The sequence below is a fragment of the Juglans microcarpa x Juglans regia genome, chromosome 5D (assembly GCF_004785595.1).
Source record: "Juglans microcarpa x Juglans regia isolate MS1-56 chromosome 5D, Jm3101_v1.0, whole genome shotgun sequence".
NCBI classification, from domain to species: domain Eukaryota; kingdom Viridiplantae; phylum Streptophyta; class Magnoliopsida; order Fagales; family Juglandaceae; genus Juglans; species Juglans microcarpa x Juglans regia.
The window spans coordinates 4,901,256-4,918,878 of record NC_054602.1 but is presented as its reverse complement, the minus strand read 5'-3'; the positions used below and the strand labels follow the sequence as shown (position 1 = coordinate 4,918,878).

Below are 17,623 nucleotides of genomic sequence, written 5' to 3'. Positions count from 1 at the left end.
TGATATTACTAATGCCTGCCCCCTTGCTGAGAATTCTAAGGATACGTGGGAGTCTTCTGTGCCTACATGGGGGAAGAAATTCTGCACAGTAATTTTCGGTGTTTGTTCATTCTTGGGTGTTGTTTGCAAGACCATGAAGTCCCCCTTGTGGAGAGGGGGCCTGCTAAGCCTAATTCATTATATAACGCTTGTGGGATCAGTTACAGGAAGAGGAGGATTTCTACGGTGGGTTTGAGCTATGGATCATTTAGGAAAAGAGACCAGTCACACTGTCATGGTACTTCTTCTGCTACCACCACCATCAGTGATGTTGATGCAACCACATTCACTGCTTTAACTGTTGGTAATGGTGGTGGCAGAGACCTTAGTATGTCCTTAAAAACGAAATTAATGGCGTTGGGTAAGGATTTGTTGCTGCAAGGGTCACCCTCAGTATGAAGACACTAATAACCTCAAAACAACATGCTTCAAGGAAAACGGGAAGCTGGGTTATTATTGTGGCTCGAAGTCAGTTGGAAAGGGTTTATCCTTTTAGCAAAAGAATTTGCAGAAAATTGCATGGCTTCCGCCATGTTTAGAGCAGGACATTCATCAAGGAATCGCTACCCACACAGCAAGAGATTGAAGGAGCAAGGCAATGGAGAAGGCTTATAAGTTTGCAAGATTTAGTAGATAATAATTTCGCACTTTAGTTGCTCGATATAATGCCACCTCATTGGCCCTTTGATAGAGGTAGAGAAAAAGAAAAGGCCTTGGTTTTACTTGTTCGCACTGCAAAAGTTATGGACACAATTTATTACCAACGGGTCGGCTATAGTGATCCAACTTAAGAGATTGGTTAAAGGAGCATACTAATGCATTAGAGTTAGACAAGTTAAATTGGATGGAGCATGGTTCAGTCACTCAACATGTCAAGAATGGACTGAATCTACAAAGCCTGATGCAGCTATTGAAGTGTTTGAAGATAATGGAAAATGCCACATTCCTTAGTAAAGATAATCAGAATCACTTGTTTAGAATTTCAAGGGGTTCAAATAGTGGAGCATTAGTAACTGATAATGGTTCCAGCAGTCATTTTGGTCTTGGTAAGAGACCAAACCATTCTGAAGATGCCAAGTTTGAACTTCTAGAGGAAAGCCAGGATCATTTTACTTCTGATGAGGATGAGTTGACCCCTCTAAGTGGGCTTGTAAAGCAAGTTTATGCAATTGCAAGAGAGTATGCTTCATTCCATAAGAGCCTTACTAATGTTTGGGAAGATTACTTGGCTATGAAACATTCTTCCCTTGAAGGTCAATTCAAGTTTAAGGCTATCCTCCTTGTTTCCAAGACGACTTAAGAGAAGCCACTGACTTGGAATTGTTGAAGCATTGTAGCACCTTGAGGGCAAGGTGCTTTGAGAAGGGGGTTTGTTAGGAACCTAGCTAGGGAAGGGGAGGGGATATGGCGAAACCTAGCTTATGAAGTGAATATGCTAAGTGTGTGTCAAAGTGATGAAAGGGGTTGAAGTTAAGGGTGTGTTTGGCAAGTGAGAGTATCTTAAGATACTCTCACTACTATTCTTTACTTTATTATTACTTTTAACCTATTTTTCTACTATTTATTACTTTTCATCTACTTTTTACTACTATTCAATACTTTATTTTACTTTTTTATTACTATTCACAAATATTCTTAACACTTCTCAGATATTTTCACTACCCAAACCAAGCTAATCTGGAAACGGTGTTGTAGGAGCTTTACAGTAGACGATGTCGTTTGGGTTGAAGTAAACGAGACGTTGCGTTTTATGTGGCTTGAAGCTGTTGGTTTTGGGAGTCAAGCTGTGCATTTTGCTAGGCTTTACAATTTAAGTTGTCTATCATTTTTGTAGAGTTTTATCTTCTGTCACTTTGTACTTTTCTATTCTGGAGTGGTTCCACAAGGGGAAGGAAGAGAGTGAGAGGATTATTCTAGACTTACATTATAAGAGCATTGTCAATGGTTTTTTTATTATATTTTTTAAAATATATTATTAAAATTTATTTTTTATATTTTATATACTAATTTTTACAATATGTCATCCATCAACTTATCTATTTTTTCTTTATATCATTTAAATATTATTTTTCTATTCTTTTTAAATATTTCATTTCTATCAATAAATTTACAATATTCATATTTTTTTTATATTTACAATTTATTTTTATATATAATGTAAAATAATTCACTCGTATACAAGTAAAACAAAAACATATAAGCTAAATACAAATTAAAAATTAAATTAAATATGAAAAAATTGGTTTAAAAATATTTCTAAGATATTTTTTAGAAGAAAATAAAATATATATTTTAAATGATGAACAATAAAAAAAATTTACTTATATGATAAAAATCAAAATAAATGAAAATGAGAAATAAATGAAATATCAACAATAAAATTTTTTTATAAGATAAACAGTACCAGTTACGTGAAGCGGTTTATTAGAATTAATTGTATTTTACTCTTCATTTTACGGAATACGATGGAACTTAATTTTAGAACAATTTTTCAAATAATTTATATTTTTTTTTATAATGCAAAAGCCGGGAGTGCTCTAAGAACTTTGTTACATGGGTGATGGGAGGAAGGATTTGCCTCGAACGAAATCCAACGTATCAATACAATCTTCCCTTTCCATTCTCTGAATCCATTTCTTATCTCGCAAATTGATTATTATTTTCTTCAGTTCATCTATCACAATCTAGATTCATAACAGATTGTCTCTTGATAATATTAAAAGACTGATTGTTTCTCGTAGTAAAGTTACCCCTCACCGTCACCGGAGTCGGCACATTGGGCCGGCTCCGATTTCCCCTTTAAGGGAATACGGTCATACACGTCGACGTTTTTAAGAGGGATAGTTTTGCAAATTAAACTGGAATGAAACGTGGGTAGGTGAAGGCTGAAGCCATGCTGGTTGGTCGCAGTAGGTAGGTAAGCGTAGAGTCCTAGACCCTTCTTCCTCTCTCTCTCTCTTTCTTCATTTCTTCGATTCTTCTTCCTTATTAGCTTCTTGTGAAAAAATAAAGTTGCTAAACCACAAAGCTTGGAACGCAACCAGGAAGAAGATAGGGAATTGGGATGGGGCTTTATACAACTGTGATGGAAGAGATGACGGAGTACACGGGGCTATCTCCGGCGGCCTTCTTCACCATCGCGGCTCTTATGGTCGTGGTTTATAAGATGGTGTGCGGCATGTTTGTTTCCCCCGAAGATTTCAATAAACCCCCCATCGTTACCGCCGGAAACATCAACTCCAACCTTTTTAACTCGAGTTTCTCCAGTACTAATGATGGAAACCCGGTCCAATTGGGAGACATGACTGAGCAGCAACTAAGAGCCTACAACGGTTCTGACTCCAATAAACCCATCTTAATGGCCATCAAAGGTCAGATCTACGACGTCTCTAGCTCCAGGTACCCCAATAAAATCTTGTTCTTTTTGTATCAACTCTCAGCAGGATCATGATTTGGTTCCTCAAAATTTTCAATTTCTCTCTCTTGAATGGTTCTTTAAGGGAGTTCTTTGGTGGTGTTTTGAAATCATGTAACTGGGCCGATTGTGGATAGTGTAATTGGTTTGAAATTCTTACTGTTTGGATTGGTTCTGAACCTTCTTTAAACTCGAATAAAAATTATGTGATTAGTGACTTGTGAACCACCAAAATATTTTCTTCATAAGAAAAGGGAAAAAAAACCAATATTGTTTACTCAAACCTATAAAATTCATTAGTAGATTGGTTCTTCGTCCAAACTACTCTTTGTTCTGCATTCAGGCCTTACTGGAACTCCTCTGCTTGACAAATACCCCCATCAAGTTGTGCTTAGATTTTATTGTATGAGATTACTAAGACTGGTATGCTTGTTGTTGCTTGGGCACTTCATCACAACCTATTCCTTGTCTTCAGTTTCAATACCGTTCATCTAATGTCTTGATATATTCTTTACAATTTGAATGTGCTAGTAATGTTTACATAATATTGGATTTTGGTTAAAACGAGCATCAAAGTTGAGTTGACATTTATGTGCAGGATGTTTTATGGTCCTGGTGGACCGTATGGAATGTTTGCGGGAAGGGAAGCCAGCAGAGCCCTAGCGCTTCTATCTTTTAACCCCCAAGACATTAATGGTAACCTTGAAGGTCTGGATGCTTCCGAGCTTGAAATTTTGCAGGATTGGGAAGATAAATTCATTGAAAAATATGCGAAAGTTGGGCAGCTTGTCCCAGAAGGAACGAGGATTGAGCACCCTGAAAGTGGAGATAAAGTTGAAGAGAGTCAGAACCCGCAAGAAAAAGCAAAAGCACAATAGAGGGGGGAAAAAGAAAATGCTTTCATTTTCTTGGTTTTCTCCTCTCCATGAGGTTGAGCTTCAGAGCATTTAGCTGAGGTTTTAATCTTGTAGTGGGTTGCTGCCATGGATGGCAGTAACAAAATTGATCCTAGAGCTGAATAAATGAGACCCTTTTGATTGCATTTTATTGCTAGGCAGATGGTTTCCAAATCTGTATGTATGATGTGTATGGTTAGTATGTAATGTAGAACCTGCTCCTTCCCTGTTGAGGGTTTTTCTTGCATCAAGGTTATCACTAAGCTTACAATACTGCTAAAATATCGTGCATAGCAGAGCAAGCTGAAGTCTGAACAGAGTGAATGGAGTCTTTGCAATTTGCAAGGCTAGATTTATATTCATTTCAATGGTTGCCTTCACCAAGGCGTTATATACCAGCAAAATTACACTCATATCCCACTTTTATTTCATTATACCGGATAAGACCAAGCTGCATGTCATTCAATACAAACAGCAATAAAACTTTCCATAGATTCTGTAACGGACATGTTAAACTTCTTATAAAATTTACTATAAAGTTTTTATAAATTTTGTGACACATCGATCATAGATGTAATGAATATTGATTTGACTTATTATTATTAGAAATTCAGGAAGAGGATAGCAATAATTGTTCTAGAAGGATATCATGTTAAATTATTGATGTAATAGAGAAAAACAGTATCCAATTAATTTATATTCTAAAAAAAGTTAACAAGCAAATAATAATAACATGCCGTATCATATTTGTTTGCATTTGAAATGGCATTATATATTATTTATTTCCATAATTCATGATTAATGCAAGTATAATCACATAATACTGCAATAGGCATGAACATTATCATCACTGAAAAGATGGACGGTTTGATCAGAGACAGTAGAGTAGGCTTGGTCTGGAAAGTAACCGTGCACGCTTTCGTTAAAGCCATGGCGGTAGTAGTTATAGGAAGAGGAGTAAGTAGATTCGTCTAAGTAATGGGATGCATATGGATAGTATTCTGTGTCGTATGGGAATGGCCAAAACTCAGCCTTCCTTCCTGTTCTCCTCACCATCTTTAGCACCTTCCTCTGGTCAATGTATCCCGTTACCGTCACCTTTTGCTTGTCCATGTCTATTTCCAAGCTATCAACACCTGCTTCCATGCCAATTGTTGCAAGCAAGAGACACGTGCAGAAATATATATTAGAGCAGATTACTGAAGCGAGATCTATTCCATGCAGGAACCAACTGAGAAGCTTATCATCTTCATAAATATAAAAATGGCGCACGAGTATACATGAGCTTTCCATAAGAAGTTGATGAGAAATAAATCTGATGAATATATATGAGAAAAGAAAAACAAATGGGTTTGAAAACCTATACATACATACATACAAATATATATATATATATATATATATATATATATATATATACTTATAATTAAGACGGATCGATGAACTCATGCCATGTATTTTCGAGATTGCTTTTCGAACTCTCTTTTCGCATCCTTCGCAATCCATATGCACCAAGAGTTCCACAATCTGTCATACGTATGGACAAATGAAAATGAAAAGATCAGAGATGGTAGACTAGTTAAACATGACATGCATGTAAGAGATCGAACTAGCACGCACTTACAGACATGACATGATTAGATGCACTTGTAGCTCGGCGACCAAACAATATCATGGGCAGAGCCTTAGCTTCTGGCCACATTTTCTCTCCCGGCGATATGCCCTTGGGCTAGCTAGCTATTTCGTTTCTTAATCGTGCGGGCGGATGTCTTTGCTCTTACAAAGTTCAGCTTGTGTCTGAAGCTTAAGATATGTAGCCCTGATAATGTTCCATTCCTTTAATTTGAGATATCCCATGCATGCATTTCAATTTTCATTTTCTTTTTTCGCACATGACTATTTTTTTGGCTGAAATGCTCGATCGAATTTACTTAATGTCGTATATAAAAAGTAAACTATATATCAACGTTAAAATGGCAAAAATGTTGAAATTGGTCTCAGCTCGAATGATCTGTCTAGCTCATGAACATGATTCTTTATTCTTTTGTGGCCAAATCCCTCCTATATCTATATATGTTATTAATTCCTTTAAAAACAAAAAAGAAGAAGATACGCGCGCACTCTTTAATTGATTGAAATTAGAGAATGGTGATCAGGAAAATAGTTCCGGCAAGAGCAAGACAAATGGAAGCTGTAGTCATGATAAAAGTCATGTAAATGCGATCCGGGTAGTGGTGATCATCCTCATGTAATCATGTCCTCCATGATTTGATTACTACTTTCTGAATATATAATAATGTGACAAAATCATGGGTATATACTAATTAATTATATACGTATTGGGTTGAGTTGAATTGAGTTGGTTGGGGAAAATAATTTCAGGAAGAAAGGGATCGGAATATTAAAAGGAAAGCAACGTTTGCATGCATGTTATTTTTATGCAGAGACAAGTTGCTGGCTGTGGTTTCTGGCATGCAACGCCAAGGGAATCTCTGGCTTTCACACTCGTCATATCTATCTCATCTCTACGGCATATGCTTGCTTTGCTTATAATGTGTAGCTTTCACAATCCAATAATACGAATACGAAGCAGAAATTTATTCCTGACCATAAATAAAAATTAATATACCCAGCAGAAACTTTTTCATCTCCATATTTATCTCGGCTTCTTAACGACTGCCTAATTTCCTTTAGGCTTGCTCTACGGGCCGGCCTACCTATCTCCTGGCCTTCTGGCCTTAGCCATTGTTTTCTTTGGGCTGAGCTCAGGAGGTCTGCTTGATTCGGCCTCCATGGATTGCCAAACTTCAAAGAAACGTCAAGAGGCCCGTTTCTACGTTTTCTTCTCTTTTTCAGTTCTCTTCACTTTTCTCTCTCCTCTTCCTCGCTCCCTCTCTCTCTGCTCGACGCCTTTGGCATAACCCATCACCCACACCCACAACCGTACGCTTGGGTCTCCCACCTCCATTCTCTTGCTACTACCACCTTCCGCCACCTGCCGTTCGCTTCAAGCCCTCTTCGGCTCAATTCCGACGAGGTCACTGGAGCTACCAGCTAGGCCCTCCAGGGTCGGCACCCTTAAAAACATTGAGGTAATTTTTATAGTTCTTCCATCTAAAGGCTTAGTCTTGTTTATACATGATGATAATAATAATCTGATTGTTGGGATTTTATGTGATCAGTTATTTTTGGGAGAACGGGAAGTAGGTTTATGAAAATCCTCACAATAAAGGGCAATATCTCAATTTAGAAGAACTTGGTGGAATTACCATTCAGTCTAGACATAATTTCAGCTACTCTTTTTTGACAATCTGCACATCGAATATCTGCTGAGAGAACAACTCTTGGACCTGCTTTGAACAAATCATCAAACCTAAGGCTATGCATTAATCTGTAAAAATTATGCAACAAACGAGAGAGAAGGGGAAAAGAGAGGGAGAGTACGAACAATAGGCATGGATAAAGACTAAACTGAGGAAAGGCTGTTTCCCCAAAGGCATAGATGAAGGCTTTTTTTTTTTTTTTAAATTGAAAAAAAAAAGGCTGTTTCCCGAAAGTAGTAAGGATGTCCTAAAGACTAAAGGCCTCCTCCTCTCCCTGGCTTTTCTTTGAGGGTCAGAGATGTAACACCCCGTATTTCAGTGTATTTTTACTGAAGGATTATTTTTTATTGTTCAAAAATTTATCCTCTTATTTTAAAATTGGTTGGATTTTTAGTAAGCTTATTTCTATGATTTTAATTTGGTGAAAATTATTTTTATGTGCTTTCCAAGTATTTATTTATTGTTATGCATTTAAATTACTTTTAATATTTAAATTAATTACCGTGGGATTTAATTATTTCAATTTGACTTTACCATTACGTTTAAATTATTTTATTTAACTTGTGGTTTTAAAATCGTCTCCGTTGGATCTTTTTTGTGACCCAAGTTATGAGGATTGGACCTCATTTCTTTTCCCTCCATTTTTCTTTCCTTCCTTTTTCTTTTCTTTCTTTTCTTTTTCTTCCTTATTTCCTCTCCTTCCCGCGCACTCCCTCTCCCTCCCTCTCTCTCCGTCCGTTCTTCCTCACCGCCCAGCCCGCCGCCGTCGCGCCGCCGTGCGCGACACCGCCCAGCCGACCAGCTCCCCTCCCTCCGGCGACCTCACCTCCCAAATCTCAGCCCCTACCTCGCTGCCGGTAGCCCACACGCCCCCCACGAAGCCGCGGGCCACCTTCACGCCAGCGCCGCCGTGAGCCGGCGGTGGCCCTCACCGCCCAGCCCATTAGCTTCCCCAGCCGCCGGCGACCTCACCCCACCAACCTCACCTCCATCCGTGCCGCCGTTAACCACCAGTAGCCCTTCGAAGCCGCGGCACTCCTTCCGTCGTTGCGCCGCCGTCGCACCACCATTGGCCACCATCTTCCTACCACTTCATCCCCGACCTCTTGGCAACCCATTGGACCCAACCCCACCTCCGATCCGTCACCGGTGAAGCTCCACCAACTACATTTCCGATTTGGGCATTTTGGTCTTCTACCGCCCATTTCGCCGCCACCCACGGCAAACCACCGCCACCATTGGCTTCACCGACCTCTCTTGGCCCTACCCTACCATTTTTGGGTCTTCGTTTGTCCTCGTTGAAAAGTGGGTATCTGTGACCCACGGCCACAGTGTATTTTACACTGTGGTGTTGCTCAGAAATCACCACTTGCAACTTCGAGATCCTCCGGGAATTATTATATTGCACTGTAAGTATTTTCCTTAAAGAACTTTCGTGATTTAAATATATTTTTGCACTAACACATATTATCTGTGAATTTGTTTGTTTTGCCGGACTGAGTCCGAGGAGTTTCGGGGGTCGGATGGATTGTGGACGGAGTTGTGTGTTTGTTTGCATTATGAATTGTGGTTGTTGGTTGTTGGTTATGACTTGTTCACGTACATCGCATATTGCATGCATGATCATGTTTGTAAAGAAAACTGGGTTTTCGCATGATTGCATACATGTTCATGTGTTTATTGGAAATTGGATTTTCATATGAGTAAAAGGAAAAGAGACTGTAGGGATGGTGGTAAGCAGGGATGGTGGTTGTGTCCCGCCTGTGATTCCCGCCTACAGTGCTCTGTTAAGTATGCATTGTGTGTAAAGGAACTGTAGGGATGGTGGTAAGCAGGGATGGTGGTAGAGTTCCGCCTGTGATTCCCGCCTACGGTGCACGCGTTAGGGATGGTGGTAAGCAGGGATGGTGGTTGTGTCCCGCCTACGATTCCCGCCTACGGTGCACGCGGTAGGGATGGTGGTAAGCAGGGACGGTGGTAGAGTCCCGCATGCGATTCCCGCCTACAGTGTCCGATAAATGGATTGTTTGTGTGAATCATTTTATGAGAAAATGTTTTACGGTTATTTTGGGCCAAAATGGGATTTTTGGCGTGTGTTGGAAATAATCATTTTTCTGGAAAAAAAATGATATTTTATGGCTAAATGTATTTTGCTATATTGTTGGTTGCATTAATGTATTTTTATCCCGAGAGTTGTTTGGTTTATACTTACCTGTGGTACCATTTTATGGTATCGCAGATTTTGATGCAGATGATGATGACGAGCCTTAGTTTGGCTCCGGTGGAGGAGTGATCTGGGATTGCTCCTGTTTAGTGAGATGTGTTTTTATCAATTACTGTATTTACTTTTTGTATTATATTTGGGATGACTGTATAATTTTTAAAGATAAATTGTGTTAAATATTTGTATTTAAATTCTGGTACTTAGTTGACTATCCGCTGCGTTATTATATTTGTACACTGTTGCATATACACACACTGGCACTTCGTTGGGATGTGTGACCGTGTTGTCACCATCCTGACGTCACGATTCCCTTATTTTTTGTACGTGGGAGTCGGGGCGTCACAGGTGGTATCAGAGCAGTTCGGCTCTGGGTAAAACCACATGTCCCATAGGTGTAGTACCAGAAAATTTTAAAATTTTGATTTGAAATTATTTTGTTGGGAGTATATTATTTTAATTTATTTTATTTATTTTAATTGTACGTTAATTGTTTGTTATTTATCTTATTTTTGTTATTTTAGTTTATTTAGTTATTTTATTATATGGCAGGCAATTTTACTTGTTTCAATTATTTTCTTGTGTACTATTTCATTTGTTTTATTCCTTTTGTCTTATGATATTTTATTTTGTTGGTTTTATTTTATTTTATTTTATGTGATATGGTTGTATTTTAATTTATTTTACTATAATTATATTTTTTAGTTTGTTTTAAACTGATAGTGGGGTTAAGGGTTACGCTATGGCAGGAAAATGGTACGACTAAGAAGGCAAGCTAATGAGCCCGAGGATGAATTACCGAGGGGTGATGGAAATTATGCCATGGCGAGGGCGTTGAATAGGATGACGGAGTTTCTTCAGCAGAATTTTCGTCCACAGCAAGGAGAGCAGTTCAGGGAGATGCAGGCCGGGTGCACCTATGAGCGCTTCTTAGCACATAGGACCCCTGCTTTTTCTGGTGAAGAGGATCCATTACGGGCTAGAAGGTGGATTCAAGATCTGGAAAGAACGTTTGAAGTCTGTGGATGCACTGAGGCCCAGAGGGTATTATATGGGAGCTATATGCTGCAAGGTGAAGTGGCAAATTGGTGGGAGACCAAGCGGTCACTTTTAGAGATGGAGTTGGGATCCTTGGCTGCTGTGTCTTGGCAGCGTTTTAAGAAAGAATTTGATGATCGATTCTTTCCTGTTTCGATGAGACGGCAAATGGCTCGGGATTTCAATAATTTGGTTCAAGGAGACATGACTGTCGAGCAGTATGCAAGGAAATTTATGGAGCTTGGGCGGTTTGCTCCTCACCTTATTGCTACGGAAGAGATGCGGGCTGAACGTTTCCAAGAAGGGTTGCGCCCTCAAATCCGCAGGCAGGTCGCATGTTTGGAAATCCAGAACTTTCAGAGGTTGGTCAATGTGGCCTCAATTGCTGAGCGAGAGCGAGGTGCTGTGGTAGGTTCCCCTCCGGGTAAGAAGCGACTGAACGTTGATGGTGAAGGGAGCAGCTCCGGGTCGCCACAGAAGTTTGTGCAAAGGATCGGGGCCAGAGCGCAGGCAGCTTCCGGTATACGTATTGGGGGCCGAGTTCCAGTTTGTGGTAGATGTAATAGAGCCCACGAGGGCGAGTGTCGTCAGGGTTGGAACCAGTGCTTTGAGTGTGGTCAGACAGGACACTTTGCTCGTGAGTGCCCTAATTGGACCCAAGGAAATCAGGGTGGTCATCGCGGTGGTAGGACTAATCAGAGGCAACTAGTTCAGGCTCGGGTGTATGCAGTGACTCCTGGTAGTGCTGGCGACGAGATTCCAGGGACTCAGGACGCTGGAGTTACGGCAGGTATGGGTCTAATCTTACCTTTCGTAATGGATGCCATGTGTGGTTTATTCTTGGGTTTTGGAAAGTTATGCAAGCTGTATCCATGCCCGTTGGGTGTTGGAGGTTGTGTGTTTCTTAAGAGTGTTCTGGTTGTATTTGGTATCCTGCCTTAGAGTGATGTTTGGCCCTACAAATTTCGAGGACGAAATTTTATTTTAAGGGGGAGGATGTAACACCCCGTATTTCAGTGTATTTTTACTGAAGGATTATTTTTGATTGTTCAAAAATTTATCCTCTTATTTTAAAATTGGTTGGATTTTTAGTAAGCTTATTTCTATGATTTTAATTTGGTGAAAATTATTTTTATGTGCTTTCCAAGTATTTATTTATTGTTATGCATTTAAATTACTTTTAATATTTAAATTAATTACCGTGGGATTTAATTATTTCAATTTGACTTTACCATTACGTTTAAATTATTTTATTTAACTTGTGGTTTTAAAATCGTCTCCGTTGGATCTTTTTTGTGACCCAAGTTATGAGGATTGGACCTCATTTCTTTTCCTTCCATTTTTCTTTCCTTCCTTTTCCTTTTCTTTCTTTTCTTTTTCTTCCTTATTTCCTCTCCTTCCCGCGCACTCCCTCTCCCTCCCTCTCTCTCCGTCCGTTCTTCCTCACCGCCCAGCCCGCCGCCGTCGCGCCGCCGTGCGCGACACCGCCCAGCCGACCAGCTCCCCCTCCCTCCGGCGACCTCACCTCCCAAATCTCTGCCCCTACCTCGCCGCCGGTAGCCCACACGCCCCCCACGAAGCCGCGGGCCACCTTCACGCCAGCGCCGCCGTGAGCCGGCGGTGGCCCTCACCGCCCAGCCCATTAGCTTCCCCAGCCGCCGGCGACCTCACCCCACCAACCTCACCTCCATCCGTGCCGCCGTTAACCACCAGTAGCCCTTCGAAGCCGCGGCACTCCTTCCGTCGTTGCGCCGCCGTTGCACCACCATTGGCCACCATCTTCCTACCACTTCATCCCCGACCTCTTGGCAACCCATTGGACCCAACCCCACCTCCGATCCATCACCGGTGAAGCTCCACCAACTACATTTCCGATTTGGGCATTTTGGTCTTCTACCGCCCATTTCGCCGCCACCCAAGGCAAACCACCGCCACCATTGGCTTCACCGACCTCTCTTGGCCCTACCCTACCATTTTTGGGTCTTCGTTTGTCCTCGTTGAAAAGTGGGTATCTGTGACCCACGGCCACAGTGTATTTTACACTGTGGTGTTGCTCAGAAATCACCACTTGCAACTTCGAGATCCTCCGGAAATTATTATATTGCACTGTAAGTATTTTCCTTAAAGAACTTTCGTGATTTAAATATATTTTTGCACTAACACATATTATCTGTGAATTTGTTTGTTTTGCCGGACTGAGTCCGAGGAGTTTCGGGGGTCGGATGGATTGTGGACGGAGTTGTGTGTTTGTTTGCATTATGAATTGTGGTTGTTGGTTGTTGGTTATGACTTGTTCACGTACATCGCATATTGCATGCATGATCATGTTTGTAAAGAAAACTGGGTTTTCGCATGATTGCATACATGTTCATGTGTTTATTGGAAATTGGATTTTCATATGAGTAAAAGGAAAAGAGACTGTAGGGATGGTGGTAAGCAGGGATGGTGGTTGTATCCCGCCTGTGATTCCCGCCTACAGTGCTCTGTTAAGTATGCATTGTGTGTAAAGGAACTGTAGGGATGGTGGTAGAGTCCCGCCTGTGATTCCCGCCTACGGTGCACGCGTTAGGGATGGTGGTAAGCAGGGATGGTGGTTGTGTCCCGCCTACGATTCCCGCCTACGGTGCACGCGGTAGGGATGGTGGTAAGCAGGGACGGTGGTAGAGTCCCGCATGCGATTCCCGCCTACAGTGTCCGATAAATGGATTGTTTGTGTGAATCATTTTATGAGAAAATGTTTTACGGTTATTTTGGGCCAAAATGGGATTTTTGGCGTGTGTTGGAAATAATCATTTTTCTGGAAAAAAAATGATATTTTATGGCTAAATGTATTTTGCTATATTGTTGGTTGCATTAATGTATTTTTATCCCGAGAGTTGTTTGGTTTATACTTACCTGTGGTACCATTTTATGGTATCGCAGATTTTGATGCAGATGATGATGACGAGCCTTAGTTTGGCTCCGGTGGAGGAGTGATCTGGGATTGCTCCTGTTTAGTGAGATGTGTTTTTATCAATTACTGTATTTACTTTTTGTATTATATTTGGGATGACTGTATAATTTTTAAAGATAAATTGTGTTAAATATTTGTATTTAAATTCTGGTACTTAGTTGACTATCCGCTGCGTTATTATATTTGTACACTGTTGCATATACACACACTGGCACTTCGTTGGGATGTGTGACCGTATTGTCACCATCCTGACGTCACGATTCCCTTATTTTTTGTACGTGGGAGTCGGGGCGTCACAAGAGAAATCTTACAGCCAGTACGCGGGCCTGCCGGAAGGGGTACACTATTAAGTGTTTGAAATTATGGGGTTCTAGTTGCAGCAATTAGAAACTAGGGTTTAATCTTCAAACCACTCTTAAATTCATGGGAACTTATGTAATTTGGCCCTTTTTTGGGCATTCGATAAGGATATTTTGTTCCAGCTGTATCTTAGGATCACAAGGATTTAAATAAATAAGTAAATGCATTTGTTTGTAAGGGTTTGTGCTTGTGGATTTTATGGTCTAAATATTTGTGTTCTAAGTAATTGCCTTCTGACACTCTTCACGGTTTACAGGCTGATTGTGTAGTGAGGAAAGATGAAAAGCCAGAGCAGTTATGTGCCGCCCCCTTATGTGCCTTTGGGACAGTCAGATTCAGCATCAGAGATTGTTCTGGGCAATGAAGATATTCCTACACATGGTCATGCCAGCAACGGACCGTTGCAATGGTCTTCTGGAATCTGTGCATGTTTCGATGATATGCAGAGCTGTACGCTACTTTCTGCCTTGTGACCTTGATTTATCAGAAGCAAAATTATAAGGTGCCTCTTGAATATGACAATCAGTAAAAATGAATTTTTTTTTTTTAGCTTTTTCTTGGTACTGGGCTTACTTTCTGTGGATGTTATTGTTTACAGTTATTCCGCTTTGAAACAACATGATGCTGAAAATATATTTATACTAGTGTGTTAAGTATCTATTAAGAGATCAAGTTCCTGACGTAATGATAAATGCTGAATGTATGTGTTTTGAGAGCCAAATTCAGTTGATGGCGTGCTTGGTCTAAAGATGCTTTATTTGTATTTTTAAAATATTTTGTAAACCAAAGAGAAGGCAGTAGCAGTCTGGTTCAGTGGTATATAACATCAATAAGATGGTAGTTCTTTATTCTCACTTGTTTGAGGGAGAAAAAGATCTAATTGTTCGTTGTTTTGGGAATTGAGCTGGAGGGTCTATGGCATGACTTCTCTGAATTTATTTATTTGATGGTATGTTTGAATTACCCGAGATGCACTTGCAGAAAACTCCTTGCCGAGGGCCTGTGCACCCTCGGAATTTGTCGGGACGCTGTTCCCGGACACCTAGTGCCGATAAAAAAAAAAAAATTATGTTATGGTATGTTGGACAAAGCAAAGGTATAATTCTTAATATTCAATCAACAGTCAATAAGTGGATAAGCATTAAAATAATAGAAGCAGGGAATTGCAATTTTGTCCTTCAGATCTGCAAGGTATGACTGTTAAACCAAGATTATCCGCTGACTGCAGTTTGTTACATGGTACAGGTTGTGTAGGTTTTTTTTGTCCTTGCTTTCTTTTTGGGAAGAATGCAGAATTTCTCGGCTCTGGGACTCTGATAGGATCGTGCATGACCCATTTTATTTTGTGGGCTCTTTTCAATTCTGTTTGTTGCTTGTTGACCGACGGCACTTTGTTGGCTTTACCTGGATTCTTTATCTCATGCTATGCTTGTGGATACCGTAGGGCTCTACGGTCAGAGTATAATTTGCAGGTACAGTTTTAGACTTCAATCATGTATTTAGAAGATATAGTCATCAATTCTTTTTATTTGTTTTTATTCCCATCAAATACTTCTTAAGGTAATTCTTTTTCTCTGTATCTTCATTAGACTTTAAAGGCGCCTGAGGTTTTGACTCCTCTGCCCATCCCAAAAAATACCAGGCGTATTACTAGGTTGCCTTGAGAATGTCTTTAGACTAGTCGGCCTCCTTGTAAACTTTAATGAGAAATGAGAAGATGGGCACTGTCTTTGATTCTCAAATTATTTGCTGGTTTGTCTGGCTTCATCGAGTGGCAGCCATGATTAGTAAGGTTGAATGGCAAGAAAAAAAAAAAAATTTGAATGACGTTTGCTATGCCCTGCTGATTGGCAACCTAAGACTATCCCCTTTCTCTGAGTTCAGTCTTTTGGGCGAACCACCCCTAACAAGTCTTGGCATATAAAAATATTTCGTAGCAATTTATGCTGGTAAACTAGGTTAATAACCAATTTTTCTATTCCATTCATCCATTGTAAGTACTGCTTGTGATAAAATTATTGTTTTGCTATATTAACTTGCTCTAGCTTACCACTACATTTTTATTGCTTATGAAGGAAGCGCCATGCGGAGACTTTGTTACTCATTTCTTCTGCCATTTGTGTGCCATCTGTCAAGAGTACCGGGAGATCCGTGAAAGGTCTGGTGATTTGGGATCCCCTGATCTGAATTTGGCTGTAGTCACAGCTCCACCAGTGCAGACAATGGAATCGGCTTCCAAGGAGTAGCGCCTTACTGTACCCTAGAACTTTCTGCAAGATCTTTCAATGAAATAAAAAGGGAAATCGGCAACATCAGTCTTGGGTTGTGCTTTGTGCTTCATGTCTTTTTACCACATTACCTCCGGAAATTCTCCTTGTAGCAGCATAGAATGTTGTTTTAGCGGTAATGAGTTTTTCCTACACAGTGAGAGTGTCTATTGCAGGTGACTGGATGGTAAAAAGGATATTTTCTTTTGAAAGTAATTGAATTTGAACAATGCAAAGATATTTTAGATAAGTAGCTACTAATTGCTTATAATTCTATGTTTTCAGTTTAGATGGGGAATGTGTGCTGCTTATTACGTGGTCGTGTGTGTTCTAATAAATGTTCTAGTATCATATGTGTAGAAGCCCGTCCCTCGCGCAAACTGGTTGAAAACTTCAAAGGATGGTTGTTGCCAGTTGGGTCGTTGATTTCGGCCTTCTTCCTAGTCTTGTTCTGGTCGGCTGCGCTTGGCTTGGACTGCCATTGCTATTTTTCGGCCTTCTACTTACCCCCGTTATAACTACTCTCTCGTGCCTTCTAATAATAAGGATACAACATTAAGAATAACTATTCTAGATCTTTCATTCCCAAATATCATTTAAATAAAAAATATTTTCAATTTAAAATCTTTTAACTTTTTTATCTAATCATTATTTAAGAATTACAACATTCAAACAAAATACAATAAACAATATTATTTTTTTCAAAATATAAAACAATTTTTTTTTAATTTTATAATATTTTTATTCAATATTTTCTCTCATTTTTCAAAATCCAGTAAAAATATTTTAACTTAAACCATTTCACTATTTTTTATAGATATACTGAAATATTCTAAGTATTCAAACGATTTTTAATCAATCCGCAAGTTGGGTTATAAAAGAAGTTTTTAAGTTTTTAAACTTTTTCAAGTTGAGATATAGAGAGTGTCATTTTTGAGGTGACAATTGTTTTAGAATTAAGAATGCATTAGAGATTTCAACCACTTGCAAGGTTCACGTAACGCATTTATATGTCTTCAAAACGTAGAATTTAAGAAATTTGAATCCTCAATTATAATTTCACTCCAAACTACTATTCTATCTTCAAACAAAATCATACATACCACGTCGA

General features: G+C 39.7%; 3 protein-coding genes across 4 annotated transcripts; 2 read left to right on the top strand and 1 right to left on the bottom strand.

Annotated features, from left to right (window-relative positions):
* The first annotated feature begins 2,599 nt into the window (after positions 1 to 2,599).
* On the top strand, positions 2,600 to 4,597 carry LOC121266027 (membrane steroid-binding protein 2-like). 2 transcript variants are annotated; one of them, XM_041169718.1, is made up of 3 exons: positions 2,600 to 2,956; positions 3,084 to 3,438; positions 4,053 to 4,597. In XM_041169718.1, exons 2-3 carry the CDS (start codon positions 3,104 to 3,106, stop codon positions 4,330 to 4,332), a joined length of 615 nt encoding a protein of 204 aa, XP_041025652.1. In that variant the 5' UTR covers positions 2,600 to 2,956; positions 3,084 to 3,103; the 3' UTR covers positions 4,333 to 4,597. The 2 variants fall into 2 exon arrangements, with proteins under 2 accessions (XP_041025652.1, XP_041025651.1); XM_041169717.1 differs by having other exon boundaries at positions 2,601 to 3,438.
* Positions 4,538 to 6,192, bottom strand: LOC121266028 (heavy metal-associated isoprenylated plant protein 45-like). The gene is made up of 3 exons (XM_041169719.1): positions 5,975 to 6,192; positions 5,802 to 5,877; positions 4,538 to 5,486 (listed from the first exon to the last, which is right to left on the bottom strand). The coding sequence occupies exons 1-3, from the start codon at positions 6,050 to 6,052 to the stop codon at positions 5,164 to 5,166; spliced, it is 477 nt and encodes a 158-aa protein (XP_041025653.1). The 5' UTR covers positions 6,053 to 6,192; the 3' UTR covers positions 4,538 to 5,163.
* Positions 6,193 to 7,096: 904 nt separating this feature from the next.
* On the top strand, positions 7,097 to 16,762 carry LOC121266202 (protein PLANT CADMIUM RESISTANCE 10). The gene is made up of 4 exons (XM_041169962.1): positions 7,097 to 7,442; positions 14,502 to 14,695; positions 15,491 to 15,717; positions 16,321 to 16,762. The coding sequence occupies exons 2-4, from the start codon at positions 14,524 to 14,526 to the stop codon at positions 16,489 to 16,491; spliced, it is 570 nt and encodes a 189-aa protein (XP_041025896.1). The 5' UTR covers positions 7,097 to 7,442; positions 14,502 to 14,523; the 3' UTR covers positions 16,492 to 16,762.
* The last annotated feature ends 861 nt before the right edge of the window (positions 16,763 to 17,623 follow it).